Below are 27,816 nucleotides of genomic sequence, written 5' to 3'. Positions count from 1 at the left end.
TTTACGGCCCGGCACGCCGCTTTTGCCGCAGTTGCTCCAGTCGCCACCGCTGCCGCCGCTCCTCCTGCCCCTGCTTCTGCCACAGTGTCTGCCCCCGCTGCTGCAGGTGAGGTGAGGTGAGGTGTGGTGTTAGGCCGGTACCACCGGGGACCGGGTGGAGAACAGAGCCGCAGCGGGCTGGCGAGAACTGCAAGTCAGCCGCTGTGTTGTTTCCTCAGGTCGGGTCCCGTCTGCACTGCCGCAGGGAGGCCGCCCGGGCCCGGCGAACCGAACCAATGCTGGACCTGGAGGTGGTGCCTGAACGCTCTCTGGGGAACGAGCAATGGGAATTCACGCTGGGTGAGTGTGGGATCCTCTGTCAGGATCCTTCGGTCGCTGGTTTTACTATCCTCCGCACCCTTCCGCTTCTGGTATCTTCCCCTGACCCCCACCCCCACCCCGCGCCCGCCGCTCGCGTTTTTTGTCTCCTCTACTGTCTTGGCTTCAGGCATTAAGATACCCGCTCCGACCGCCCGGATCCGCCTATCAGTCACCTTATAGGGGCAACAACGCCCTGGCCTCGGGCCTTGGCAGGGTCACCCCCTGGGGCGGTGGGACTGTAGTAGTAGTAGTAATAATAATGACAATAATAGCTGGCACGCCCAAGCACCACACCAAGTAATGGCCGGCCCTACTCTTTGGAACGAAGGGATTATCTCTATTAACCTTAACTGGAGTCAAGTTCAGTACTACCGTTGTTTCCATTTTAGACTAAATAACAGCTACAAAGTGGTTAACAGCCCGAATCACCACTGCGGTCTCTGTCCATCTTCCTTTGCCTTGGTGGGGTATGGGTTGCCTTTTTTGGTAAGGGAAACCTACACTCAGATCCCATAATCAGATGATCAAAGGAGTTGAGTTTGTGTGTGTTAAAGGAACTTACGAGACTGGTGTGGTGGTGTACACCTCTAATCCCAGCACCCGGAATTCTGAGGCAGGAGGATCACTAGTTTACTCAGTGAGACTATGTCTCAAAAAAAAAGAGGGGAAGGGAATAAACAACAAAGAAACTTCTGATTGCTTTTCTTCCCTTTTGAAATGTCTTATGTTTGATGGTGTGATCCTAAACCCAGTTTCTCAGATGTGAGAGCTAAGGGTTGAGTGAAGTAGTAATCAGGAAAGTAACGTACATTTTGTAGCAAGTGCAGTTTGGCCATTTTTGGTTTGTTGCCCCAGTTTTGTCCCACCACCCTTCATCACCAGCATCAAAGTGTTTAATGTTCTCACAATAAGGAAAGGGGGTGAGAAGCAAGTGTTGCTGCTGCTTGTTTGTGTGGGCCTGAACTTTGTCACTCTAGTGTGGGCTACTGGATTGAATCATTTATTGCTTATCCTTGAATGTAGAAGATTCATGTCTATGGAGACAGCATATTGGAGAAACTCAGCACTGCAGATTGCTGGTGCTCAGTGGCTTCACACTTCTGCAGGTTGTAGGCGCCAGTTTGGTTTTGTGTGTTTTTGTTTTGTTTTGGTACTGGCAGTTTTGTTTGTTTTTTGGCAGCACTGGGTTTTGAACTCAGGGCCTCATACTTACTAGGCAGGCCCTCTACCGTGAGCTACTTTGCCAGCCCTTTATTGTGTTGGGTATTTTTGAAATAGAAAAGCCAGCCTGGGCTGGCTTCAGACCACGATCCTCCTGATTTCTGCCTCCTAAGTACCTAGGATTACAGGAGTGAGCCACTAGTACCCAGCAATACTGGGGTTTAAACTCAGGGCTCTGGCTTACGAGGCATGCGCTCTACCACTTAAGTCACAGTTCCAAACCCTAAGTGCCAGTTTTATTGAAGGGGCTTTTAGTCAACTTCTCAAACTTAGACCACTCCTGTACAATTCCTCTCAAAATTTTACCTGTTATAAAATGCTCCAACCTCTTGTGAAGCACCAAGAACTTGGTTGAAAGACTAGTGAGTGATACCATGCTAACACTGTTTCACTTCTAATTAACTTCTTTTCTCCCCTCCTCTTGACAGCTTCTACCCACATGAGAACTTCCCAGGGCTGGGTAAGAAACACAGCCATAGTTTCAAACTGTGCTTGATGGTGTAACCAGATCGTGGATCTCTTGTGGTACAGGCATTCAGAGTCCACTGGTCAAAATTAGTGACTGTGTTATCGGTTGTGATCAGGATTTTCTAGAAAACTGAGTTCCCACTCAGCAAGGTTTCCTCTGGCTATTCTGACAACCTAAACTGAAATCCTAACTGCCAGTTTCCAAGAATCAAGATTTTGGATAGTTCTTTCAAACTGTCTTAATAGCAAGCAAAAATAGAAAAACATTTCTGTATGTTTTGAGTCCAGAATTGAACTTTGCGGGGAAAGTTCATGGAGAGGGCCTGATGATTCCTTGTGAGTCTTAGAAAATCAGCATTTATAAATGATGTAAGTCATTTTCCTCCCTTTGTTAATCTCTTTCCTCACTGCCAGCTCATCATACTGCAGTTGGGACTGTTAGGTGGGGATACGTCTGGGAGATGAATCTATGCTTTAGAATTATATTCTAAAGAGAAGAACTAGTTAGTACTTAACCTCTTGTCACCCAGACACTTTAGGTAGGTATTGTTTGCTTTATTTTTCCTCTAAGAAATAGGTAAGTAGAGGTGATAAGGAAGTAGCTGACCAAAGATTTCCTGCTTCCCGCCACTCTACTCTTCTAAGGATGGGCTCAGCTTTGTCCTCTGGTTTCTTATTGGAATCTATGCAAATGCAGGTGTATCTAGCCCTTGTAATCATCTGCTTGGCATCACAATGGGGAGCTGCATTCAGTGTCTCGGCTGCCTTCCTGACCTTTGTATAATGTCAAGAGATAAGGAAAATGCCAACAACATAAGACAGAATAAGCAGAATCTCTGAATGTCACTGATAGTATGACTATAGTAAAGGGCAATGCAAATTTGAAATAGTATGTTTGCTAGGTGGTTGTGTGTGTGTGTATTTTGTTAGTTTGTTTGAGATAAGGTCTCACCATGTAACCCAGGCTGCCCTTGAACTCCCAATCCTCCGAATATATTAATGTGGAGACATGTACCTGAATTTGTTTTTGAAGTTAGTCTTTAGAATGCCTAAAGAAGATAGATTTAATGGGTTACTGGAGAAAACAGCCTTCTCTGAGATTATCTTGTTCCACAAAAACTAATGGTTTACTCTGTTAAAGACAGCATTTACCTCTGTGGGCTCTGCTCATGAGCAATGGAAATCGAGTAAGAAATGGTCTTATGCCCTGAAGAGTTTAAACTAGTGGTAAGGAAGGCTTACAAAAGTACTTCGTTTTATTGAAATGCAATAAAAGCTGTATAAAGTGTTAGGGAGTGGGGAGAAGGGACTTGACCTGACCTGGAGATTTAAAGAAGGCTTCTTGTGGTCCTAAGGGAAAAGGATAGACGGTGTGTGCAGGGAAATATATAAGCAATTTGGTATTATAATTAGAATATGGTGTACTGGTAAAAGAAAAGAAAAAGAAAAAAAAAAAAAGGATTTCCCAGAATCTCAGTTCTGTTTGGTTGTAGCTGCTTGCGACACTATCAGGGAGGCTCTGGAGTTTGGTGGAAAAGAGGATACTATTGGTAAAGTCTGTTAGGGAATCAGTTTAAGCGGAACAGTTCAGAGACTGGATTTAGAAACATAGGAAAGAAGGAAGAATGTAGAGGTTTCTGACTTGGGAAACTGGGTATTAAGTAATACCCAGATTACAGAGAAGATGAAAAACTCACTTTTTTAACCTTTTGACTGTTATTTGCCCTTAGTTGTATACAGAAAATAGATTGAGATTTGAATCAGAAGTTGGGTCATTTGTTAAGTGAGGAATGGGCAGAAAAAACATACCTGTCATATCAAACAATATCCTATCATAGAGACATGAGAAAGAGGAACAGCTGAAAAGAATGGTTATTTGTGAAGAGAATGGGAGTTCTCCAAGGGGAAGGATAGTTACCAGAACCCTTGATGTAGGACCTTTGTGCTCTAATTGTTTATTTCACAGGTATGTATAATCACCTATGATTATGGCAGTGATTGGGTACTGGGGATACAGTGATGAGCAAGGTAGACAAGATTTTACCATTTAGGACATTATAGGGGAGACTAACAATAAATAGGATGGAAGACCTCATTAAATAAGGCAATTGGGAAAGTAAGGTCTGAATCAAAACCTAAAGTGTGAGAAGGAATCAGGAACAGCAAGATCCTAGTGCAAAGGCCTGAGGTGGGAAAGCATGACATGTGTTAGTAACAAGGGGTAGGTATGGTGGCAGTGAAAAGAAAGATGAGCCACATCCAGAATATTTAGGGATTTAGGTGATGGCATGGTATTTGAGTTTTATCCACCTGTAATGGGAAGTCCATTGGAGGGTTATAAGCAGGCGGGTGATGAAGTCTGTAAGATAAAGATTTGAACAGTTTAGAAAACTTGACCATTCTGTTACAGGTAAGACAATTCCCCCGTTTCTTTATTGTTCACAGAGTTGATTCCCTTTAGTGGTCTTTTATAGCCGTCCTTTACTAGTAGTTGTACTATACCTAGTTACCATGGCTGCTTTCTCTCCACTGATGGGTTTCTCTGAGTGACTCAGGATTCGAAGACATTGAGACCAAGACTTTGATATGGTTAAGTGGAAAAGAACCATCCCTAAAGAAACTGGTGTGTACCATGTGCATCAGAGAAGACATGTGTCCTTGACATCTTTGGCAACTAAGCAACAGCTTATTGGTCTTGTCCATGTGATTGTTTGTCTGTTCCCTTTGGGAAACAGCATAAGTGCTCTCCCATTTCAGGAATGTCAAGTCTGAGTGATAATCCAATTTGTTCATATTCTCAACACACATTTACTAAGTCTACTGTGTGCTCTATGCTACAGAAGGCCAAGAAAAAAACTTTAAGATCATTAGTCACCCCTCTGATTTCATTCAACTTTCTTCAAACTAAACAATGACTCCTCAAATGAAAGTGGGATCGGGTTATTTAAATGTAAATGGGCCATGAGGTTTAACTTCCCCCCAACACATTTGAGTCACACCCCCAGCTCAAGGTTTAACCATTTAACTCTTCATTTAGAATCTCTTTTTCACATATCTCATCTGCTTGAATGTGAGCCTACATGTTGATGTGGGGTAATGTGGTCTTTCTTCTTCCTTTTTCCTTGTCACTCACCCCACAATCCTTCATTCCCACTGAATAAATAAATTCTGTAGCTACTAGGTAAGTGGTCAGCTCTGAGAAGGGAGCTGGGGATCCAGTGAATAGTAACTAAACACTGTTCTTGCACTAGTGAAACTAAGAGTCTTTGTTTTTAGATTGTCCAGGACCTATCTCTGTATTTCTTCCTGCTTAAAAAGATAATGGATTCTGAAAACAAATTTGTAATCTTTGTGAGTCCCTGGAATGTTTGAGGTCACTGGGATTTGGATTACTTAAATTGGAGGCAAATGCAAATCTACTTGTAATGGGTCACGAGTTAAAAAACCAAATGTTTAAGAGATGTTTGTGGATTTTTAAGTAAAAAGTCAGTAAAACCATTTTTTTAAATAAGTTGATTCTGATAGATGTATGACTTTTAATTTTTTGTAGTACTTGTATTTTGAACTCAGGGCATTTCACCTGCTAGGCAGGCAGTTTACCACTTGAGCCACACCCCATCACCTGTTATGTGTTCTAACAGACTCATTTGAGAGATGCTAAGATAGATGCCAGAGAAGAAGGGAAGGGACCTGCCCTAGGTCATAGGTAATCGTGGCAAAGTGAGGATTAAAACCTTGGTCTCCACAGTCATGCAATCAGTGCTTTTCTCATCTTGTTCTTTGGTTTATGCTGACTTTGCCTTCTTTGAGCCCTTTCCCTACTTGGGGTCAGTGAGTGTGAATGCCTCCATTTCCAGGAAGCTTTTTTTTTTTTTTTTTTTTTTTTTTTGAGGTAGTGGGGTTTGAACTCTGGCCTTTTGTTTGGCAGGTGCTCTACCACTTGAGCCATGCCTTCAGTCCTTTCTGCTTTGTTTTTTTGAAGGTTTTTTGTTGTTTTTTTGCAGTACCGGCGTTTGAACTTAGGGCCTACATCTTGAGCCACTCCACCAGCCCTTTGTTGTGATGTTTTTTTTCAAGATAGGGTCTATTGAACTATGAGCTTTGTCTCCTGAGTAGCTAGGATTACAGGTGTGAGCCACTGCACCTTTGCTTAATTCTTGCTGTTTATTGAACTTTCATTTATTCATATCTTTAGACTCTCTCCTCCCCCGACACACACCCCTTCTGCAGGTTTCAGAGATCAGTGGCTTGACAACAGTAGTAGATGTTAGGAAATGGATAGTCCAAGTAACCACACAGGTGTCCTTGCTTTATTTCAGGAATGCCTCTGGCTCAAGCAGTAGCCATTCTTCAGAAGCACTGTCGCATCATCAAAAATGTCCAGGTTCTCTACAGTGAGCAGGTGAGTGGTGGCTGATTTGTTTTCTGAAATGGCTTCCTTTGTCAGTGAGTCACCTCCAAAGGTGATGCTCTGGGGAAGCTAACTGGCAGGAGTTGCTGTGTTCTAGTGGGAGAATCTTCAGCACTAGTCAATTATCTAGTACATCTCCTTGATTCTGAAACATTTGGTCTTAGTAATCTAGTGCTGTCAGCTTTAGAAGAGCAGTAAACTAAACCTGTTTTTTGTCTGTGCTTAACTCACTAATGGCCCTTAAAAATAAGGAGTTTTCAGTGGAATGTCATTTCGTGGGCTGTGTCTGGTTTTCTAGGGTGCTTGCCTTCTACTTTCATGTTTAAAATCATCTTTTCTGTTAGTTGACTTGTGTTCAGAATTGTCACAGTACAGATCTGTAGCTAAAAGAGCATACTTTGCTTGAAAGGAAGCAAACATAGTTCACCCTTTTATCAAAGAGCAGTCTCCTCTCTACTGAGCTCTGAAGCTCTGAAAACAGACCAGTGCTACCATGTGGTAGAGTCTTTGTGGTGCCCTGTGTGTTGCAAGCCTTAGGAGATAGTTTTGAGCTTACAGAGGCCAAAGGGCATTCCTAGAAGCCTTTCTGAGACCATGAGTCCTGGCTTGATGTTTTCAGTTCAGATTGTTCCAATTCTTTTCAAATTCTAAAGGAAAGGGCAACTTACTTTTGACATGAAGAATATTTTAGATTAAGGGTAAAGTTTCTGTGAAGGCTTCCCAGTTTGGCTTAGTGTAAAGTCAGAATTGGACCTGCTACCTCTACTCAGAGATTATATTCTGTAGTACAGTACACTTCTGTCATCCTAGTAAGGTTTCATGTGAAGGATCTTTCTAAGAGAGGGAATGCTTAAGTCTCCCAAGCAAGTGCTTTGGGTATTCCTGCTACAAAACAGGAGATTTGTAGGCGTGTGCAGGGGCTCCTTGAAACAGTGCCAAAGTAGTTCTCTTTTCAAAAATGAATGATAGATGGTAGCTTTTTCTTTTTTCTCAGCCCTAACCTAATTTGAGTTTCAGTGTTAGACCTTGAGGGAATTAACTCATGACAGGTAGCAGCCATCAAAACGGGAAGCGGGCTTACTTTTTAAGCTTACAGCCACATATACATTGAGATGAATAAGATTTAGACACTCTGAACACTGGAATATTGGATACATTTGAAAATAGGCTTTAAGGTTTCTGTTTTCTTTTTTTGAGACAGGGTCTTACTATGTGGCCCAAGGCTGGCCTTAAACTCTCAATACTCTTGCCTCAGCCTCCCAAGTATTAGGATTGCAGATATGTATCACCATGCTCAGCTTTTAAGGTAGAGTTGCTTCAGGGCCTCACTGCAGGACAGGTAAGCGCTCTACCACTTGAATCACACCCCCAGCCTTTTTGTTTTTTGAGATAGGAGCTCCTTAATTTTGTCCCCTCTGGCTTTGAACCTTAAAATCTCCTATCTCCAACACTTTCAAGCAGTTGAAATTATATGAGTGTACCACCATGTCTGGTTTATGTGGTGCTTCTTAAATGTGGATCCTGTCCTCTCACTGCTTTTATTCTTTACTTTTCTATGTCTTTGCTTCCCACCAAGTGAAGAAAACATTTGCCCTCTTAAAAGTTTCAGAAATATCTTCCTTTTTTTCTTTTCCTATGTAAAACCGGCTCTAGGAATAGAACCTAGGGCCTCAAATGCTAGGCATTCTACCAGTAAGCTACAATTCCAGCCCAGAGACACCTTTTCTCTACACAGTCACACCTTGAAAAATGAAATGCATATATCAAGTAGATTCCATATTTTTATAGGAGGAAGCAATCAAGATTCCTGAAAGAACTAAAATTTTGTTTCGTCTTGCTTATGTCTCTAAACCTTTTGAACAGCTGTGTGCCAGTTTTGAGAAAAGTTATGGATTTTGAGTTGTTTTTTTCTTTCAGTTTGTGAGCATTGGGTCAGGTATGTGAGAGCCTTCAGACATGGAGTCATTGAATTGATTGATTGTACCAAAAACAGATGAGGCAGACACAATAGGAACGACTTCTGTGTGCCAGTTCTGTGCTTGGTGCTTTCTGACCTACTATCTCTGACCTCAGAACAACCCTGGAGAGAAGGAATGAAGATATTCCTGTGTAGAAACCAGAGCTCAGAAAACTTTTTTAAGAGTTACCTAAGGTCATCAAGGCTCTGTTCACTGTCCTGTGCCTCTCCCCAGGACTCAGAAGGGACAAATGTAGAAATGTGACTCCTTAGATCTTAGACTTAGTCTTTTTAGGAACATATGATATAGGTGGGGGGAGGAGTAAGAGTGCCATCGTATATATAATCAGATCGCAAGGTATTTCTTGGTCCTAGAATTTGGCCTAAAACATTCAAGGAATAAAGCATGTTCATTATGGATGGTGAGAGCCTGGGTGTAGGCGTAGTTTCATCTGACAGTCATAAGCAGTACCATACTGCCGAGTTTCAATCCTGGGTCTTTCACATGATACGGATTCCTAACCAGCTGCTCCGTAGGTTGATGGCAGTAAACTGAGACAACAGATATGGACCCTGTACTTCAAAGAAAATGACCTCTATACTCACACAATTTTGTCCCTTTCTCCCAGGTATTTGTACTCAAGTCTGGAAGGGAGAGGCTCTTTTCAGCCAATATTATGAAGCAGGAGCTGCAGGCTGGAAGTAGGAGACACTATGCATTCATGCAGCAGTTTTTTTCGGGCTTCCAAACCTCATTAGTTGGGGGAGAGAGGGACTGCCTGCTCTTAGGTATCCTCTGTGCGTTGCATTTATATTGTAAGGCTTTCAGTAGGTGCTGGTGAATAAATCAGTTGCTCAAAGTGTGTTTTATTTTTGTTTTGTAGTCTCCTCTAAGCCATGACCTCATCCTTAACCTGACTCAGGACGGGATCAAACTACTGTTTGATGCTTTCAATCAGAGACTTAAGGTAACTATAAATGACAACTGTAGTTTCAGATCCGGCTGATCCAGTCTTTCTGGAGCTGATTATTATGTGCTGTTGTGAGATGTTTTGTAAACTCATAATGGGTGTGGACTTCTTTGGTTCAGAGACCACCATGATGTTGGGGACTAGAGCTTTGCCTGTTCTCTTAAAAAGAGGGAAGATGGAACTGAGTTGGGGGTGGTTGAAAAGAGGCTGGGAAGGGCTGTTGTCCTCAGCTCCACCAGGGAAATTGGGAAAAGAGTGTTCAAATTTGGAAAATGTATAGAGAAGGAAAAAGAGGACTTAAGAAACATGCTATGGGGAAGGACTTTTTATATTGACTAGGAGAAGAGCTAAGTGTTTAGAATAGTTTGCCTTGAGTCTATTTTAAAAGGTTCGAAGAATGGGGCCTAACAACAGAATAGAACCAAAATCTTTTAGTCAAAGTTTGTGTGTATTCTTGTTTTGTTTTACCTCATTCTTATGTCAAACAGCATGACTTGGAATATAGAAAATGCAAACTGCTCTTCTGTAGTGCTGGAATTCTCTAACCCCATTATAGAAATGTAAACAAACAACTTGCTGATGTGTAGGGTGTCTTAATTGGCATTGGGTGCAATTTTCTATCACCTGTTTCAGTCCAGATTGTTTTTAATACACTGTTGTCAACTGTCCAGGCCTCACAGGTTTGTCATGTGACACAAGACTCATGCCTCAGAGTCATGAGTTTGAATGTGGGCTCTAGGCAGTAGCATACCAGAACTGTTTTCCTGGTTAAGTTATGGAAAAAAACTTCGAAAAGACTAAGGTACTTCCCAGTTCTAGTCATCCTTTCACAAGAGAGATGCTGAGGAGACAAAGCAGAAAGTGGAAAGGATCCCTTTGGAGAATGTGATCCCTCTGAAGGGATCATTGGTCAACCATAGGGGTAGTTGTCAGAGAGATAGATTACCTATACCTTCTACAAGCAGAGCCTCTGACTGAAAGTGGAAACGCTTTGCCAGCATGAGGCCCTGACCTCAGTGAAATGGCATGCCAATTTGGCATGGTATACTGCCATGTCCAGGCATTCTGAAGGGAACCCCAGCTGTCTTCTGAATCACAGCTATTCCCCCGTTTCCTTGCACAGCCCCTCCCAACACCACTTTTCATGCTTTCAAAGCTTCATATGCCCTTAAGTAGCTTCATACTCAGCACACTCATATGATATGCATTGAGTACCTTCCATATACAAGCTAATGAGTCAAACCTCAAGGGGTTTAACTTAGTGGGACCAGTGAACAGCTAACATAAGTTGGGGGCAAGGGCTCATTCAAGTGCTGTGAGGGCCAAACAGAGGGAGGAGTTCCTTGCAGCAGGTAGAATAAAAATAGCTGCAATAATAGTCAAAAGATTTCCAACTTGGTTCAGTGTTACATTCTCTAAACAAAGTTAGAAGCAGAATGTAGCCAAAAGTTCAATAGAACTACTGTTGAATACAGATGCCTCAGTTTCCATAGCAGTGCCAGATGCTCCCACCCACCAGACCCCACAGCCCCTTCCACAGTTGGGCCCAGATTAGCAGGACAGACACTGAGCAAGCCTTAACACCATAGAGAATGGAGGGCTTCTTTGGGCTTAGTACTTGGCACCATTAATGACTGAAGGTTTAGTGCCTTTTCCTTTGTTCTTGACATTTTATCTGAGGCTGAACTCATTAAACAGCATACTTTACAAGGATTTTTAGGTTCTTCAGGTTCAGACATTTCCTTTATTAGGGATATACTTAATATTCTCATACTTGTCCTGAATTAAATGTACTGTACTTGTTTTCTAGCCAGATAGACCTCCCCCACTTCTATCTTTTTGTTTTGTAAATAAAATGAACTTCAGAATAAACTAGTTTTGGAAGTGACTTGGTCTGGATATTTTTGTTTGTTGGTGGGACTGGCGTTTGAACTTGGGGCTTTGTTCTTTCAAAGCAGGTGCTTTAACTGCACATCTCCAATTCATTTGTGCTCTGGTTATTTTTGGAGATGGGGGTCTGTGAACTGTTTGGGCACACTGACCTCAAACTATGGTTCTCTTGATCTCAGCCTCCAAAGGTACCTAGTATTATAGGTATGAGCCACCTGTGGTTAGCTTCTGGTTTTTTTGTTTGTTTGTTTTGGTTTTTTTTTGCATCAAAGTATGAAATAGAAGGAAGAGGGCTTAGTTTCTAACATGTAATCTCAGCAAGTTGCATGAATTTGTTTCTGTGGGAGGTGATGGTGTCCTGTGGAATAATGTGTAACCCAGAAGGACCCAGAAGTGGACTAGATGTAAGGACCTTGACCCAAAGCATCTATGGACATTCTTTGAGTACCCCATTGGAAAAGGGGAAGTTGCTTTTCCTTCCATTTTTATTTTGATATGGGATCTCACTATATATGTTACTTGGGCTAATCTTGAACTTGGGGGGCTCAAGTAATCCTCCTGCTTCAGCCTCCCAAGTTGCTGGGACTACAGATGGACACCACTGTCCTGGGTTTTTCTTCCACTCAGTTTTAAAGTGAGAATAAAAGATAATGTAAAATGCTTCAGGAGTTTTTGTTGTTGTTGTTTTTTAAATATAGGGTGCCACTACATAGTCCAAGCTGACCTTTAACTAGTGATCCTCCTCCCTCTTACCTCCCAAGTGCTGGATTGTGGGCTGAGCTATCATGTCTGGCTTGAGTTTAAGGAATTTTCTTTTTGTTTGGCTGTTTAGTTTTAGTAATAGAGCCCAAGACTTCTTGCTTACTAAACATTCACTCTAACACTTTTCAGTCTGTCATATCAACTTGAGAGCATTAACGACGCTTACATTTTTTATTTTGTAGGTGATTGAAGTATATGACTTGACTAAAGTAAAGTTAAAATATTGGTAAGTTTTCACATATACCTCTCTGCCCATTGTGTGTTATTAGTAAAGGATTTTATTCATAGCAGTCCAGGGATTACAGCTTGGTGTCATGATTTCCTGAGGCAACTCCCAGCCTGTTCTCTCTGCTGGGGAAGAAAAGCTCATCATGAACATGCCGTGTGGGCTGGTGGAGTGGCTCAAGTGGTAGAACTCTGCCTAGCAAGTGTGAGGCCCTGAATTCAAATCCCAGTACCACCAAAAAAAAAAATCTGTGTGAGCGGGCATGGTGGTGCAGAGCTATAATCCCAACACTTAGAGGCTTAGGCAAGAGGATTGCAAGTTTGAGACCAGTATAGACTACGTTGTGAATTACAGGCCATCTTGACCTATATAGCAAGACCCTGTCACAAAAAGCCAAAAATAAATAAAAGTGCTATATGTTAAATGTTTTATACGTATGTCATCTACTTTAACATCTCAACAAAGCAGAACTTGAGTTCAGGTGATATAACCGTCTCCTGAGTTATAACTCCCTTCCTCTGCACAGCCTTTCTTTTGGCACCTCTTTTCAGGTGTTCATGAGCAACTGTGGAGCAAACCAGATAGTTTGACTCTAAAGCCAATGTTAAAGAGAATGCTAAAGAGGCTACCATTTTAGAGCCAAAATCTACTTTTTAGGATGAAAATGGGTATGATTTGTGCAATCCATAGATACTTGAGGCCTCTCTATAGCAAGGTGCTATGCTAGTGTCTAGAATATTCCCTTCAATAAACCTCCTGAGCAGGCTTCCTTTTTTAAGGGTATGAGATGGGCCCAATTCCTGAGGCAGGCTCTGGCAGCATTTGCTGATGGATAGGCAAATAGTAATAGCACTATTTCTAGTTGTCTTTTAGTCTGACTAGAGTCTCTTCTCTGCCCTCTTGTTCAAAATCCATAAAGTCTTGGAAGCCCTAGAGTATTAACTCTATCTATCAGTTCCACAAGAATTAACCTTCTTTGCCACTGCTGGTGATTCATGCCTGTAGCTACTCGGGACGCAGAGATAAAGAGGATCTCAGTTTAAGGCCAGCCTGGGCAAATAGTTCTCTAGACCCTCTCTCAAAACTACCCAACACAAGAAAGGCTGGTAAAGCAAGTGTGAATGTGAGGCCCTGATTTCAAACTTACGTAACACAAAAGAAAATAAATAAAGTTCATTGAAGCTGAACATGATGATGCAGCATTCAGGAGGCCAAGGCAGGATGATTTAAAATTTTTTTTTTTTTTTTTTTGGAAAAAGATTGTCAGCTCCCGCACTTGCATCTTAAGAATAACTTTTCCAGCAATCATCTTTCATGATCTGTTAGCCCATCTTGCAAAGCCCAGTATAAAAAATTTTTTGTTGTTGTTTTTCAGTGGAGTGCATTTTAACTCTCAGGCCATAGCTCCTACCATTGAGCAGATTGACCAGTCTTTTGGCGCAACTCATCCTGGAGGTAAGCCAAGTACATCTGATTCCTCTAGACATCAGTGGCAGCCCATAGTGATAAACCTTGCAGGTGGCACCATCCCACCCCACTTCAGGATTGTGGGATTAGTTCATGAGTATAAAGGAAATCTCCACCCCCTTGTTCTCGTTGTAATGTCAATTCATATATAAGGAAAGTATTGTCAGTCATTACTTCCTACCAAGCTGGTTTATGTTAGTGACTTAAGATGCCAGCTAACCATGTCATTTTCTTCTTCTGCACCTCACAGTGTACAACTCCGCTGAGCAGCTCTTCCACCTCAACTTCAGAGGACTGTCTTTCTCTTTCCAGTTAGATTCCTGGACTGAGGCTCCCAAGTATGAGGTTAGCCCTTCTGTCCCCTGGCATTTGTTCCCCAGTGTTCATGTGGTGTGGGACGGCACTCAGCGCCATGGGGGGATGGATAGGCAATCTTTCTTTGGTTTCCTTGTCTTTGAGATCTTTAAAGACCAATGTGGATAGAGTGGATAGAGTGGGTAGTTGATAGGAAGAGCAGGATCCAGGCCAGCATTCCTAGGAAGAGGAGACTTCCCACTGCACAGGGCACTTGAGGCTCACTTTTTTTGGGGGGTGGGACTGGGGTTTCATGCTTACAAAGTAGGTTCTCTACTGCTGAAGCCACACCTCCAGTCCATTTTGCTCTGGTTAATTTTGGAAATGACAGTCTCCCAAACTATTTGCCCAGGTTGGCCTCCAACCACAATCCTCCCTATCTCAGCCTCCCACGTAGCTAGGATTACAGATGTGAGCCACTAGTGCCTGGCTTAATTGAGAAACGTTTTTGGAGGGACTGGGAGTAAGACTGGGGTTTGAACTCAGGGCTTTGCACTTGCAAAGCAGGTGCTCTGCCACTTGAGCCACATTTCCATGAGGTTTGCTTTTCAGATACAAATCCAACCATGTCTTTAAAGCTGCTAAACACTGAAGTTTTCTCAGTGGCCAAGAGTTTGGAAAATTTATTCTCTGGATTTTCAGTTATCTGTTTTAAAGATTAATTTATAGGCCAGGTGTGGTGGTACACAGCTGTAATCCCAGCACTCAGAAGACTGAGGCTACAGAGCAAGACACTGTCTCAAAAACAAAAAACACAAAAATAAGCATGGTTGTTCAGGGTGGGTTGATTGATCTGGAACCAGGTTTAACCACGTGGTTTGAAGACCATGAGTACCAGGGAAGACCAGAACCTGAGTCTTCTAATTTGCCTTTAGTAAAACTCTCACCCTATGTTTGCAGCCCAATTTTGCCCATGGTCTAGCTTCTCTCCAGATACCCCATGGAGCAACTGTAAAACGGATGTTCATCTACAGTGGAAACAGCCTACAGGATACCAAGTAAGTGTAAGGAGCATGTGCTTCATGCTAAGGCCATGGGCTCCCTAAGAAGGGAGCACCAAGCCTCTGCTCATTCTATGCCTGTTCCCAGGGCTCCTGTGATGCCACTGAGCTGTTTCTTGGGCAATGTGTATGCTGAGAATGTAGATGTTCTTCGAGATGGAACAGGACCCTCAGGTTTACGACTTCGCCTACTTGCTGCAGGTCAGTTACTGGCTTTGAGATGGGTAGATTCCCCATTACATCCGTATAGGAACATTTTAAAATCCTGTGTACTTAGAGATATGTCTTCATCCATTTTGGCTGCAGTAAAGAAATACGATAAACTAGGTAGCTTATAAATGACAGAAATTTATTTCTCACAGCACTAGAGGCTAGGAACTCCCAAGATCAAGGCACTGGCAGATTTGGTATCTGGTGAAGGCCTACTTCCTGGTTCATAGACAAATGTTTCGCCATGTCTTATGTTGGAATGGGCTTCCTAGCTCTCTGGAGTCATGAGGGCACCAACTGTAATTGAGAGCTCAACCCTCATGACCTAATCACCTCCCAAATGACCTGCATCCTAATACCATCACCTTAAGGGTTCCAACATAATGAAGTTTAAGGGAGCATAAGCATTCAGTCATTTGCCACATAGTTGGTAGAAGACAAATGATGCATGTATTTATGGTTAAAGCTTTTTAATTTTGTCAAGAGGCAGGACATAGCCTTGATCTAGCAATTTTTCTTGTGTGTTGTGGTATTGGGCTTTGAACTCAGGGCCTTGTACTTGCTAGGCATGCACTTTATCTATCACTTGAGTCATACCTCCAACTAGAAAACCTTTTTTTTGCAGGGGGTGGAATGGGAGGGTGCATACTGTGTCTTACCATGTAGCCCAGGGTGATCTGGAATTCATGATCCTCCTGCTTTAGCTTCTCCAGTGCTACAGTTAGAGGTATGGACCACGACACCCACCCATCTGTAGCAAATCCTCTTTTTTTTTTTTTTTTTTTTTTAAGGTACTGGGGTTTCAACTCAGTGTCTCACACTTATTAAGCAGGTGCTCTACCACTTGAACCACTTTACCAGCCCGTTTTTGTGTGTTGGGTATTTTTGAGATAAGGTCTTGCTTTTTTGCCCAGGCTGGCCTCGAATTGAGATCCTCCTTATCTCTGCCTTCTGAGTAGCTAGGATTATAGCCATGAGCCACTGGCAACCTGCCCCATTTTTAGCAAATCTTAATAAACAACAGTGGCACTTCTTTTCTCAGCATGCAGATAAACCTGCTGTGTGCTTATGTATCTTTGCAGTGGTTCCCAGGTTGTTTCTTAGGGGTATATCTTTACTTGGGAGGCAGAGAGAGGATAGCGATTCAAAGCTAGTCTGGGCAAATAGTTCTCAAGACCTTATCGAAAATAACCAACACAAAAACAGGGCTGGAGGAGTGGCTCAAGTTCAAGTCCCAGAATCACCAAAAAAAAATAGAGCTTCCACTTTGAGTAGATAGTATGTCTAGGATCCATAACTCACTTTGTAACTGACCATTGTTACTTTGAGTCTTGCTTAGATCATGGTTAATAGGACTGGGATCACCTGTGTAGAACTCATTCCCATAAAGAGCCTGAGTGCCAACAGAGGGTCTGTGCCTTCATGGAAGTCATAGTCCAACCTGCATTTGTTCATATATTAGGGTCTTGCATTAGTCCCTGGAGCATTGGTTCTGTTTTTTGGGGGGTTTTTTGTTTTGTTTTTGCAGCACTGGAGTTTGAACTCGGGGCCACACGCTTACTAGGCAGGTGCTCTTATTGCTTGAGCCACTTCACCAGCCCTTTCTTGTGATGGGTTTTTATCAGGATAGGGTCTCACAAACTATTTGCCTGGGGTTGGCTACAAACTGCAATCCTTCTGATCTCTGCCTCCTGAGCAGCTAGGATTACAGGCATGAGCCACTAGCACCCAGCCTATTTGCTTTTTTGAGATAGGAGCCCAGGAGGACTGGTGATCCTGTTGGCTCTGCCTCCTGAGTGCTGGGATAATTGGGTGGGGGGAAGGGGGGTGCACTACCACATGTGGCAAGCTGTTGTTTTTTGAGAGAATTGACACATGGCAGCTTAGTCTGTATCTGTCTTATCAGGAGGATCACTGCTTGAAACAGCAGGGTAGTCAAGGGTACGGGACATTAATCATCATGGGTATAACAGTAGGAGGTGCCTGCTAAGTGTGGGGATCTCAGTCAGTTCTGGCTGCCTCCTGCGTAGCATACTGTAACACTTCTCACTACTTAAACTGTCTGGAGAAAAACATTTTCTGTTAAGTCAGGGTCTTGCAGAGTTATTTCCAATCCAGTACTCATTGAAAGTTTCCTTTGGTGAACACAGGGGTCTTAACCAGTCCATTTTTCAACATCCATGTCTTTAGGGACTATGGCTATGGTAATGATTTTAACACAGTAAGTCAGCTCAGTTGTCTTAGGCCCCATAATTGTAGTAAGATACACTATAGGGATTCACAAACTAAAGTAATCTCCTAAAACTGAGATCAGTTTTTTACCTAAGTCGGGACAAGCAGAGTGAGAACAGAGAAGACTTGCCTGTGAAGCATTACATCCCTGCAGCTCCATCCACATATACAAAAGTATCTGGTACCTGAAGAGATGTATCAGACCACTGGAGACTGCGTCCACATTGATGGAACTTTTCTGATGTATTCTGTAGTTCACCTAGGCTTGTCTAAACAACAGTATTTATAGACAGAGGCCTATGAAGGTCATGTTTTTCCCAGGACCTAGTTAATTTAAACATACCCTTTATTTGCCAACCAGCATGCATGTGCTCTGGGATTAGTTGGAGAATTCAATATCTAGTTATTTCAGAATTTGGTTCTCTGAAGTTGTCTGCATATAACAAATGGTTTCACATGAAAGAGCTTTGGCAACTGGAAAGCCTTGTGCAGAATAAGATGATGTAAGCAATTGTCATGGCACCAAGAATTGTAGTTCTCTGATTCTTGACTTCCCTTTTTTATTTTGGGCAAAACACATTAACTGTTTATGTCTACTGGTTCACAGAATAATGGGGAGGTTTTACTGATGGTGTATCTAGCACTAGTGCCCAATACTTCTATGTTTGTGTAGGTATGTCATTAACTAATGCCAAAAAAAGAAACTTGGCAAATCAGAAGGTTTTTCCACCTTTGTACTTTCCTGTTTGCCTTTTTTTAAGTGATGGTATTCTTACCTGAGTTGGAGGACTCTCAGTGTGTAGCATTAGAAATGAATTAGTGTGTGCTTAATTATGGCTATTCTGCAGTGATCTCAAAGGTGCACTGTCTGGTTGGGTTACCTCTGGGGGGTTGGCAGAATGGTGCAAGTGGCAGAGCACCTGCCTAGAAAGTGTGAAGCTCTGAGTTCAAACCCAAGTACTGCAAAAAACAAAACAGAAAAACCAGGATGGACATGGGTAGCACATCCAGTAATCCCAGCATTTGATAGGCAGCGTCAGGAGGAGGGCAAGTTTAAAGATAGTCTGAGCTATACAGCAAGACACACTCTCACAACCCCCAAGAGCTAGGGATGTGGCTCAGTGGTAGAGCACTTGCCTACCATCTGTAAGGACATAGGTTCAATCCCCAGTACCACAAAAAGAAAAAGTGTAACAAATCCTGTGTCTTGTCATTATTCATGTTCATGACACCTACTGCTACTGCTGATCTTCACTCAGTTTTGATGATTAGATTGTGGTCTTTACCACCACATCATATACTTGCAGCTTAGTGGCAGAAATGTACGGTTTTATTCACCAGTATTTTCTCAGGATCTAGCATAGTGCCCTAGTCCATGGTAGGCAGTAAAGAAATATTACTAACTAAATGAATTCTCCAGCGTTCCATGTAACATTGAGAAGATTGACTGAGTCCCTGGCAGTATTTTTGAGTAGACATTGATTTCTTAGAATCTTACTTAAGCCCCATTGACCTGGTATTTCCACCCACATGGCAGTCTTGCCCCTTAACAGATCTGATAATGCAGCCTGTAGCCAGTAGCATCTTTGGAGCCCCAGGGCCTTAGGCTATACTGTCTGCAGCACTGACCAGATCCTGACAACCTTTTCTTTGTTCTCTGCAGGTTGTGGACCTGGCCTTTTAGCAGATGCCAAGATGCGGGTATTTGAACGTTCAGTGTATTTTGGTGACTCCTGCCAAGATGTTCTTAGCATGCTTGGCTCTCCACACAAAGTCTTCTATAAGTCAGAGGACAAGGTAGGGGAAATGTGTTTATAGATAGAGTGAATAGCCAATCCCTCTGTCTCTTTTTTAAATCAGTAGTTTATTAATACCGAGTAAATATATAAACTATGCTATTTTCCCATAGAACCTGTTCTACTTAAAGTTGATGGTGAAGTGAAATCTTTTTTCCTGACCCCTGTTGGTTAAATAACCCTGCTTCTATCACTATAATGCCCACCTTTCCTTGGAGACCAGGGCCCAGTACATAGTCAACCATATCTGGCCCCATTGCCTCCGGTACTCTACCAGCAGCTAAGACTCCTCACACTGTTGCTTACCCAACAGCTTAATGTTATACAAGAAACACAGTGTATAGAATTTCTTTAATCAAGAGCTAGATTAAGAGGTTGGATTCTTCAGGTGCTGGTGGGGCTCATGCCTGTAATTTTAACTATTCAGGAGGCACAAAGGTCTGGAGGATTGCGGTTCAAAGCCAGCCCAAGCAAATACTTTGCAAGACCCTATCTCGAAAATACCCAACATAAAATAGGGCTGGTGGAGTGGCTCAGATGGCAGAGTGCCTGCCTAGCAATTGTGAAGCCCTGAGTTCAAACCCTAGTCCCACAAAAAAACAAAAAACAAAACAGAGGTTGGATTCTAATTTGGTTTTTTTTTTTTTCCCCTAACAGATGAAAATTCATTCTCCTTCCCCTCATAAACAAGTTCCATCTAAGTGCAATGACTACTTTTTTAACTACTTCACTCTCGGGGTGGTAAGTTACGAGGTTTATTTTGTTTTTGGTGGGTTTGGGGTTTGAACTTGGGGGTTCATGCTTGCAAAGCAGGCGCTCTACTGCTTGAGCCACGGCTCCAGTCCCATTTTGCTCTGGTTATTTTGGAAATGGGGTCTTGGGAAGTATTTGCCTGGGCTGGCCTCAAAATGTGATCCTCCTGATCTCAGCCTCCCCAAGTAGCTAGGATTGCAAGCCTGAGCCACAGGCACCCGGCAGTTGTGTCCCAGAGTTGACAAGTGCAAAGTGCACTTTTGCTTACTTGTGTGTACACATATAGCCATAACCATGCCTGGATATCAGGAAACCTTTCCCCCGGCTGGCTTTGCACAGTGTCATTTTGCATAGGTCCTGGTATCCCAACATAGACTTTTTCTGTCACCAAGAATACTGAGAAATACCAGGTTTCCTGGTGTGTCTTGACTTGTTTTCTGAGAGAAACGTGCTTCACAGAGGGAGGCTGTGGAAATCATTCAGGTTAAACTATTTTGGGAGCTACCTTTATATAGTGCATAGGACCCTCTTCTAGAGTCACAAAACAGGGAGACTGAAAAGACCTAGATAGTGGAAGTGTGCTTTTAGGATCACCCCAGAGGCATTGCTGCAGCCCTATACCTGGATCTAAGGCCCTGGATGGAGCTGGTGGTCCATAGGATGCATATGTGAGAAATCGCTGTAGCAGCAGTGCACCAGGAGGAAGCATCTCGGAAGGGCTGGGCTGGAGCATGGGTCTTCTAAGTTATCTTTGAGCCTTTCATGGTCTGAGGTCCTAGGCAGCAAAGGTTAAATTCCAGAGACAGACAAAGGTGATACTGGGTCTGCCTACTAGGAAAAGACCATACAGTAGCTAGGAGTTGTAGGAGAGCTATTGAGGTGATGAGGGAATAGTCCTGTTGCAAGTGCACCCCAGAGTTCAAAGGCCAGTGGTGATAAGCAGCAAAGATGATGGCAAGAATGGACTACTTTAGTAGGACTTTGTTTGCTACTTGTACAGAGGTAGAGTCAAAGATAACCCTGAGAGGTCCCAGACCTGAGCAGTTGGCAGAAGCTGGGAAAGGTATGGAGGATAGGAGGAAGTATTCAGTGGGTAGCATCAAATCCAGGTCTGACTCCTGGTGTGAGGTTAGGCCAAACTTCAGTTCTAGGAGTTGTTGATTTCCATAGAAAGTGTAATGGAAGTCAGGAGGGTCTGGATCTCTCTTATACATTTTAGTTCTCAAGCAGTGGTAGCTTCTGTGCCTGCCAACCCTCCCTTCTCCCCCACTGAAAATGCCCAGTTAGGGCTGCTTAGTCTTAGCTGTCCCCTTAACTACTGTTTGAGAGAAAGCGCATAGCCATGAGCATCCCCAAGGTGGAATGGAAGTCTCCAACTTGGACATGCCCTTGGAAAGGCCCTTGTCCTGCCTCAGCCTCCATAACTTTTCCTATTTGAACACCCTTGTTTTCTATCCCAGGACATCCTCTTTGACGCAAATACACACAAAGTGAAGAAGTTTGTCCTGCACACCAATTACCCTGGGCATTATAATTTCAACATGTGAGTATACATGAGAAGTGTGCTTTGGGCTGAAAATCCCAGGGGAAAGAACTTGGCTAATTTATGTCTCAGGATTTTGTTTTGCAGTGCTGGGGATTAAACCTAGGCCCTTGTGTATACTAAGCAATTGTTCTACTACTGAGTGACACTCCCAGCCTCTCCCTGAATTCTTGCTGCTTTCATGGGAAGTGAACATTTGCTAAGTGTCTATTTTACAAATAAGGAGATAGGACCAAAAACCAGTCCTCAGAGCCATGACCTTTTCTGTTTGACTTCAGTGCCTAAATGGGGCCTTCCCCCAGTGAATGCTGTATCAGGGACCCAAAGCGAAGTCTTTGGGCAGGTGTGTTGGGTTCTGTTTTTTTCTGGGGTGCAGGGTAAGGATGTGGGAGTGGTCAGGCCTCCCAGGAGCCACAGCTTTTACTTTCATCTGCCTTCTCTCTAGTTATCATCGCTGTGAGTTCAAGATCCCACTAGCCATAAAGAAAGGTGAGTAGGCAGTGCCCTCAGGTTAAAGGAGGGGATTTGGAGTTACTTTTTCACTCTGAAAAGCAGGAAGAAGCCAGAGAGGTTGGTTAGTGGTTAGTTTGTGGAACCTTTGCCTGCTTGCTTCTCCTAATACCCTCAGCTCCTCTTGGATGGGACCCTTGTTCTAAGAGCTTATTAGTTCTGGGTCTGGAGTATCATGGAAGTCCTCTAAGCCTCCTGTGACTGTGAGATTGCTGGCAACTGGAATGGAGAGTTTCCTATCTACATATGATCATCCAGTACCCCAACCCATACTTGGTGCTCACTGCCAGTTGGTATAGCTCACACCTAGACTTTGCCCCTCCATCCTCTTCCACCTTGGAGCTCCACATGGCTTGTCTATGCTGCATCTGTATTTCAACTCCAGGCAAAGGGTGGCTAGACCTGGATTCTGCCTATGATCACAGCTGGGCTGGACCAGCTACTAGCCTGACCTCTGTTCTCTTTTCAGAAAATGCAATTGGTCAGACAGAAATATGCACAACATACAGCAAGGTGAGCTCCTACTGTCCACTTGATACAACCTGAAAATGAGGTGGGCACGAGCCTCCAGCAATCTGGGGCCATATCCTCTGGGCTAGTCATTGGTCACAGGTGTTCTGGTCCTTGCTAACCCTGCTGCCCTCTATTCCTTTTATAGTGGGACAATATCCAGGAGCTCCTAGGCCACCCTGTAGAGAAGCCTGTTGTCCTGCACAGGTGAGTGAAAGATTGCTGTTTCAGACACCCCATCTTTCCCTTGAAGCCCAGAAGGCTCTGCCAGTGGGTATTGCTTAGAAATTACTTAAGTTTCTGGGCTGGATATGTAGTTCAGTGGTAGAGCCCTTACCCAAGACCCTGGGCTTCATCCCCAGCACTGCCAAAAAAAGAAAGAAAGAGAAATTACAGAAATTTTTGATGGCTCCAAAACATGTCCAGCCCTTAGGACTGGGCCAGCTGTTCTGCATGTTTAACCTGTAACAGGTTACTCCTTGGTATAGCTCCCTTCTCCCTGCCCTAGCTCAAGGTATGCAGGCCCTCTCACTCCTAGTTATTTGGAATGGGAGATAAGTCTTGACCATCTGTCCTGGTCTCTCTTTTCCTGTTCAAGCTGCTTACCTGTTATAGCCCACAGCCCCATTCCTGCTGCCTGAAGTTCTCACTTAAAAGGGCCTTCCTAATTTCTTACCACCTCCAAGTTCCCCAGTAACTTTTTGTGCCCTGTTGGCCATCCCTACCCCTAGGACTTTGAAGGGAAGAGACAGATACACTCACAGCCATGGTAGACCACTATCCAGTAGCCCACATCCCAAAAAGGATTACATGCTCTGCTGACCTTGGCTTGTTTCTGCCTCTCTAATTCTGGCTTCTCTGGCTTCAGATCCTCCTCTCCAAATAACACCAACCCATTTGGCTCCACATTCTGCTTTGGTCTCCAACGAATGATCTTTGAAGTAAGTCTTCAAGTCTGTAGAAGTAAGCTGTCGAGGGGTTGGTGGACAGGCCAATTGAGGAAAAGTAGAGAGGGCTTAACTACCATGCTAAGCAGATGAATCCTTCAGCTTGGCCACACTTAACAGTAAGGGTTCAGAGTGGAAATGTGGAGTTCACAGAGGCTGAATCACTCTATATCCAACAAGATGAAAGGTAATAAGGATCCAATATTTGAATCTAAAAATGGGTATAGCAGGGAAAGGGGGAGCCTCAGGATAAGTGGGGCAAAACCTGGGCATTTGAGGGGCACCTTTGAGTGACATGTGAATGAATGTACTGTAGGTGAGTGATTGGAGGCCACACCTTCACAGGCCCTTAGCAATTCCAGAAGGCCTCGATAAATGGGTGTGGTAAAGTGTATGTATCCCATAAGGCAGATCCTCAGGCAAAGGTGGTCCCCCAGCATGACTTGGGGAAGACTGAGAGATCAGGAAGCCCAGGTCAGGTATATCATGTGTACAACCTTCAGCCCTCCCAACCCCATACACACATCTGCCTGCATCCCTTCTACCCTTCCCCTTAACCCACTGTCATCTTCTCACACCAGGTCATGCAGAACAACCACATTGCCTCAGTGACTCTGTATGGCCCTCCTAGGCCTGGTACCCACCTGAGAACAGCAGAGCTCCCCTAGAGACGTCACCATCCATACCCCTCTACTTATGGAACTGTGCATTGCATCCTACTCAGTGGGTTTCTGTGCTACCCTTTGGGTTTTCTTGGACACCTTGCCAGTGTTGAAGGGCTGAGGGATGTTCTGAGGTGGAACTCAGGCTGAGTGCTCTGCCATGGGACAAGGGACCCAGATATTCTTCTATCCGTCCTAAAAGCCTACTGCTGCTGGCAAGAAACACAGACTGCAAAGAGAAGCACAAACTTTGAGCCTCACTTGATACTTGGACACAGAGGCTCTCAACTAACAAATTAAGGGGGCAGGACACATCAAACCCTGTCCTACATACATGGGAAAAATGGGTTTCTTCCTGCGGCTGAGGACACAGGCAACCAGGATAAGGACAAGGTCCTGCCTTTGGCTCCATATTGCCACTTGACCCTTAAGACAAGCAGGTAGCATGTCCATAATACTTGGTTGCAACATTTGCACTACATCCACTTCACTTACTTGATGAACTGGCTGTGGTCAAGGTGGCCCACTTGCCCATCCCTGTTACTTGTGAGCACATGTTCCCTGCTAGGCCCAGAAGGAGCACCCAACTGGTAGAAATACAGTTTCTGCCACCCAGGTATGTGCCCAGGCCTGGTTCCCACTGCTCTTGGAGTCCACTTCAAGGTTGCCTGTGCCCCTGTTTGGCCTACCCTGGCTGGCAGGGCTGTATGTTTCCATCTGTTTGCCTCTTTTATTTAATGCCAAAGTTTTAGCCAAAGACATGTTCCTCCTTTTGTTGTGTTCAGCATTGTTCTGCACTGCAGGCCAATTTCCTGTCCTGACTCTGGGCAGTGTCCTCTGGCCTGGCCACTCAAGTCTCAAGTCTTCTTAGGGGCTCAAGGAAGGCTCAGCTGCTTGGTTTCTTCATGGGTCTTGCTATCAATAGGAAGTAACATATATGTGCTTTAAAAACATTAGTCCTTTTGAAAAGATTTGAGAAAAGAAATGTATAATTTTATCCCATTTTTAATATTTTGGTCTAGCAACTTGTGATACATAGATGACAATTTTGTGAGTTTTTCAAATGTGTGTATAGACTTTTGTAAATATGACTTTTTGTAATTAACTCATGTACAGCCTCATCCTGTATAGTTCATGATGAATGTGCAGGGGACCCGCCCCAGATGCCTATAGTTTCTGGGCCTACACCCAGGCTTGTGTGGTGTTCCCATGACTTTGTGACTGACGAGTGTCTTCCCATTTGGACCATGGTCTGGCCAGAGACCATGTACATCCCACTATCAGGAGTAGTCAGGACTGTTCCATCTTCTCCGAATGGGGAAAATTCCTCATCCCTTGCCCACCTCCATCCCCTCTCCAATAAAGCACCTATGCCCACAGCAGTGGCCCACCATGTGCTGCTACAGGGGTGTTTGTACTAAAATAAGTGTGGAAATGTTTTTTTTTTAGGAGGGGTGGTTGAGGAATATGGGAGAATGTAGTGGAGGAATCTTAGGAGGAAGACTCCTCAGTTCCTCTGAAGGGAATGACGAAGTCATCAGAAGGACATTGGCATAGTTGTGTGGTGTAAGAGGTAGGCAAAGATTTTAGGTACGACCATGACACATTTGTCCCTGTGTGTGTCAAAATCCCTGTGTTGCAGGCAGACTTGGCGCAGGAGGGCCTGGCTCAGAGGGGAAAGCTCTGAAGATGTGGACAGGACTGGGAATCCAATTTGGAGAAGTAGGTGGAAAGCAAAATGTCCACTTTCAGACTGAGCCATGGCAGAGTGCCTGCCTGGCTTTGAGACTTCCTGCATCATCCTAGGGGTTCCAAACCAAGTCGCCACTGTTGTGCACTCGTGCTACTACTTGCTACTAGGAGAACTAAACAGTCCTCTTGGGGCCTGCTGGGCCATACGTGGTCCTCCCTTACACTGGCTCCAAACCTGCTGCTGGTAGTGCGGGCCTGCAAGAGCCACGCTCCACTCCATTCCTGGGATCCTGTGGAGGCTAACATCCAGTAATCTGGGGAAAAGCCACATACACTATAATAATCTGCACGGGGTACCCCTTCAAGCTCTCTGGCTCCATTCTGGAGCTGAGTGAGAAAAACTTGCCACTGTTGGGTTAGCTAAGAGTTCCACTGGAAGGGACCTGCAGCCATGGGCTGCGGGTGTGCACAGATTGGCCCATGTGGCCGGTGCAGCAGGCGCCACATAAGCCAGATGTCAGCGGCTGAGAGCCCGTGCACGACCACCAGTTCGCGGTAGAAGCAGGGGTCGAAGGTGTGCAGATGCGGTGCCGCAGACGGCTGCGAGATGCCAAAGGTGCGGAAAGCCGGGTGAGGCTCAGGCGTGAGCCTCAAGCGCTGCAGACACATACCTAGGAAGACGTCATCAATGGGAAAGAGCTCAACCTGAGCGCAGGCACCAGCTAGGCGGCGCAGAGTAGCTCGGGAAAGAACAAAGCCACCACCTCCTGCGTAGGCCGGATACACCGGCAAGCCATACACAGCCTCAGGGATGTAGTACTTGCTGTCCCGTGCGCGGATTGGCCGCGCCTGCACAATCACATCACCCGCAAGCAGGTCCTGTGCTGGATCCCGCGGCGCCAGGAAGTCCAGCAGGTTCCCCATGTGCACGAACACATCGGCGTCACCCTTAAAAACGAAGCGCGCATCAGGGCAAAAGGCTGAGGCCCAGGCCAGAAAGTGGATCTCTTTGAGCGTTAGATTGAAAAAAGTGTCATCGAAATCCCAAAGGAGGATGTCTGCGTATGCAAGACTCTCCGCTCCCAAAAGGGTGCGCCAGTGCGTGCGCGCGCCCAGCCCCTCCGCGTTCCCCACGTCTGTGCCTACGACCCTAGGCACGCCCAGCAAGAACACTCGCCGCACGAGCGCCCCCTGTATGCGGCCCTCGGCACCCCACGTCTGGCGCACGGCCTGACGCCGCTCGAAATCAGCAGCCACTGACTTGACAGCAATGAGTAGATCAGGTCGATCGTTGAGTGCACCATCACCGCGGCACTTGTGCGGTTGGTTAATGAGTAGCGGGAAGCGCCGCTGGTCCTTGGCGCGCAAGTAGCGACCGAAGTCAAAGGGACCCGTGGGCGTGGGTGGCACCGGTGTGTCCCCTTCGTACATCGGCGGAGCTGCGCCTGCTTCCAGTACCTGGAACGCACGAGGACCCGGGGTGGGCTTTCGGGCGGGCCGCCCTCGCGCTCGTGGCGCGCTCATCCTCGGGGCCGCCCCTTCGCGCTGCGTATAGAGTAGGAGGCCGAGGGTGGCGCCGAGGAGTAGCGTGAGTAACGCGTCCCGGCGTAGGCGCAGCCTCCACATGTCCGCGTGCCCTCGCCCGCCCTCCCTTCGAAGGGTCGCGAACAATGGCTCCCGAGGCGGTGGCGAGTGGACAGCGGCTGGCAGGCGCTCCCAGCCCCGCCCTCCCCGAGAGGAGAGGAGGGGGCAGAAGACCAAGCCCCCGGACCTTCCAGCTACCGGTCGTTCATCGCCTCTGGTCGACCTCTGCCCTGGGGTTCTGACGCACTGCCGGGACGAGCAATCTAAAGGGGCAAGAAGTTCCCCCCTT

The 27,816-nt window shown here is 44.9% G+C and overlaps 2 protein-coding genes across 9 annotated transcripts in view; one reads left to right on the top strand and one right to left on the bottom strand.

Annotated features, from left to right (window-relative positions):
* On the top strand, window positions 1–26,056 carry Phaf1 (phagophore assembly factor 1). 5 transcript variants are annotated; one of them, XM_020175815.2, is made up of 17 exons: window positions 1–106; window positions 219–339; window positions 6,369–6,451; window positions 9,302–9,385; window positions 12,223–12,266; window positions 13,642–13,721; window positions 13,984–14,078; window positions 14,988–15,085; window positions 15,177–15,289; window positions 19,194–19,327; window positions 19,984–20,067; window positions 21,540–21,622; window positions 22,068–22,111; window positions 22,602–22,645; window positions 22,791–22,849; window positions 23,511–23,583; window positions 24,171–26,056. In XM_020175815.2, exons 2-17 carry the CDS (start codon window positions 276–278, stop codon window positions 24,255–24,257), a joined length of 1,269 nt encoding a protein of 422 aa, XP_020031404.1. In that variant the 5' UTR covers window positions 1–106; window positions 219–275; the 3' UTR covers window positions 24,258–26,056. The 5 variants fall into 5 exon arrangements, 4 of the variants coding, with proteins under 4 accessions (XP_020031404.1, XP_020031422.1, XP_020031429.1 ...); XM_020175833.2 differs by having other exon boundaries at window positions 1–111; XM_020175824.2 differs by having other exon boundaries at window positions 23–116.
* B3gnt9 (UDP-GlcNAc:betaGal beta-1,3-N-acetylglucosaminyltransferase 9) overlaps window positions 25,241–27,816 on the bottom strand; it is a 6,650-nt gene continuing 4,074 nt past the window's right edge. For 2 of the 4 annotated variants that reach the window (XM_074055868.1, XM_074055867.1), the window contains exon 3: window positions 25,241–27,790. In XM_074055868.1, coding sequence (XP_073911969.1) covers window positions 26,364–27,569 — 1,206 coding nt within the window. In that variant the 5' untranslated portion in view covers window positions 27,570–27,790 and the 3' untranslated portion in view covers window positions 25,241–26,363. The remainder of the gene's footprint in view (window positions 27,791–27,816) is intronic. The other 2 variants (XM_074055869.1, XM_074055870.1) reach the window with 2 other exon arrangements.

This window comes from Castor canadensis, chromosome 15 (assembly GCF_047511655.1).
Source record: "Castor canadensis chromosome 15, mCasCan1.hap1v2, whole genome shotgun sequence".
NCBI lineage: Eukaryota > Metazoa > Chordata > Mammalia > Rodentia > Castoridae > Castor > Castor canadensis.
The sequence above is the reverse complement of the archived record's forward strand: the minus strand, read 5'-3'. Positions and strand labels throughout refer to the sequence as shown.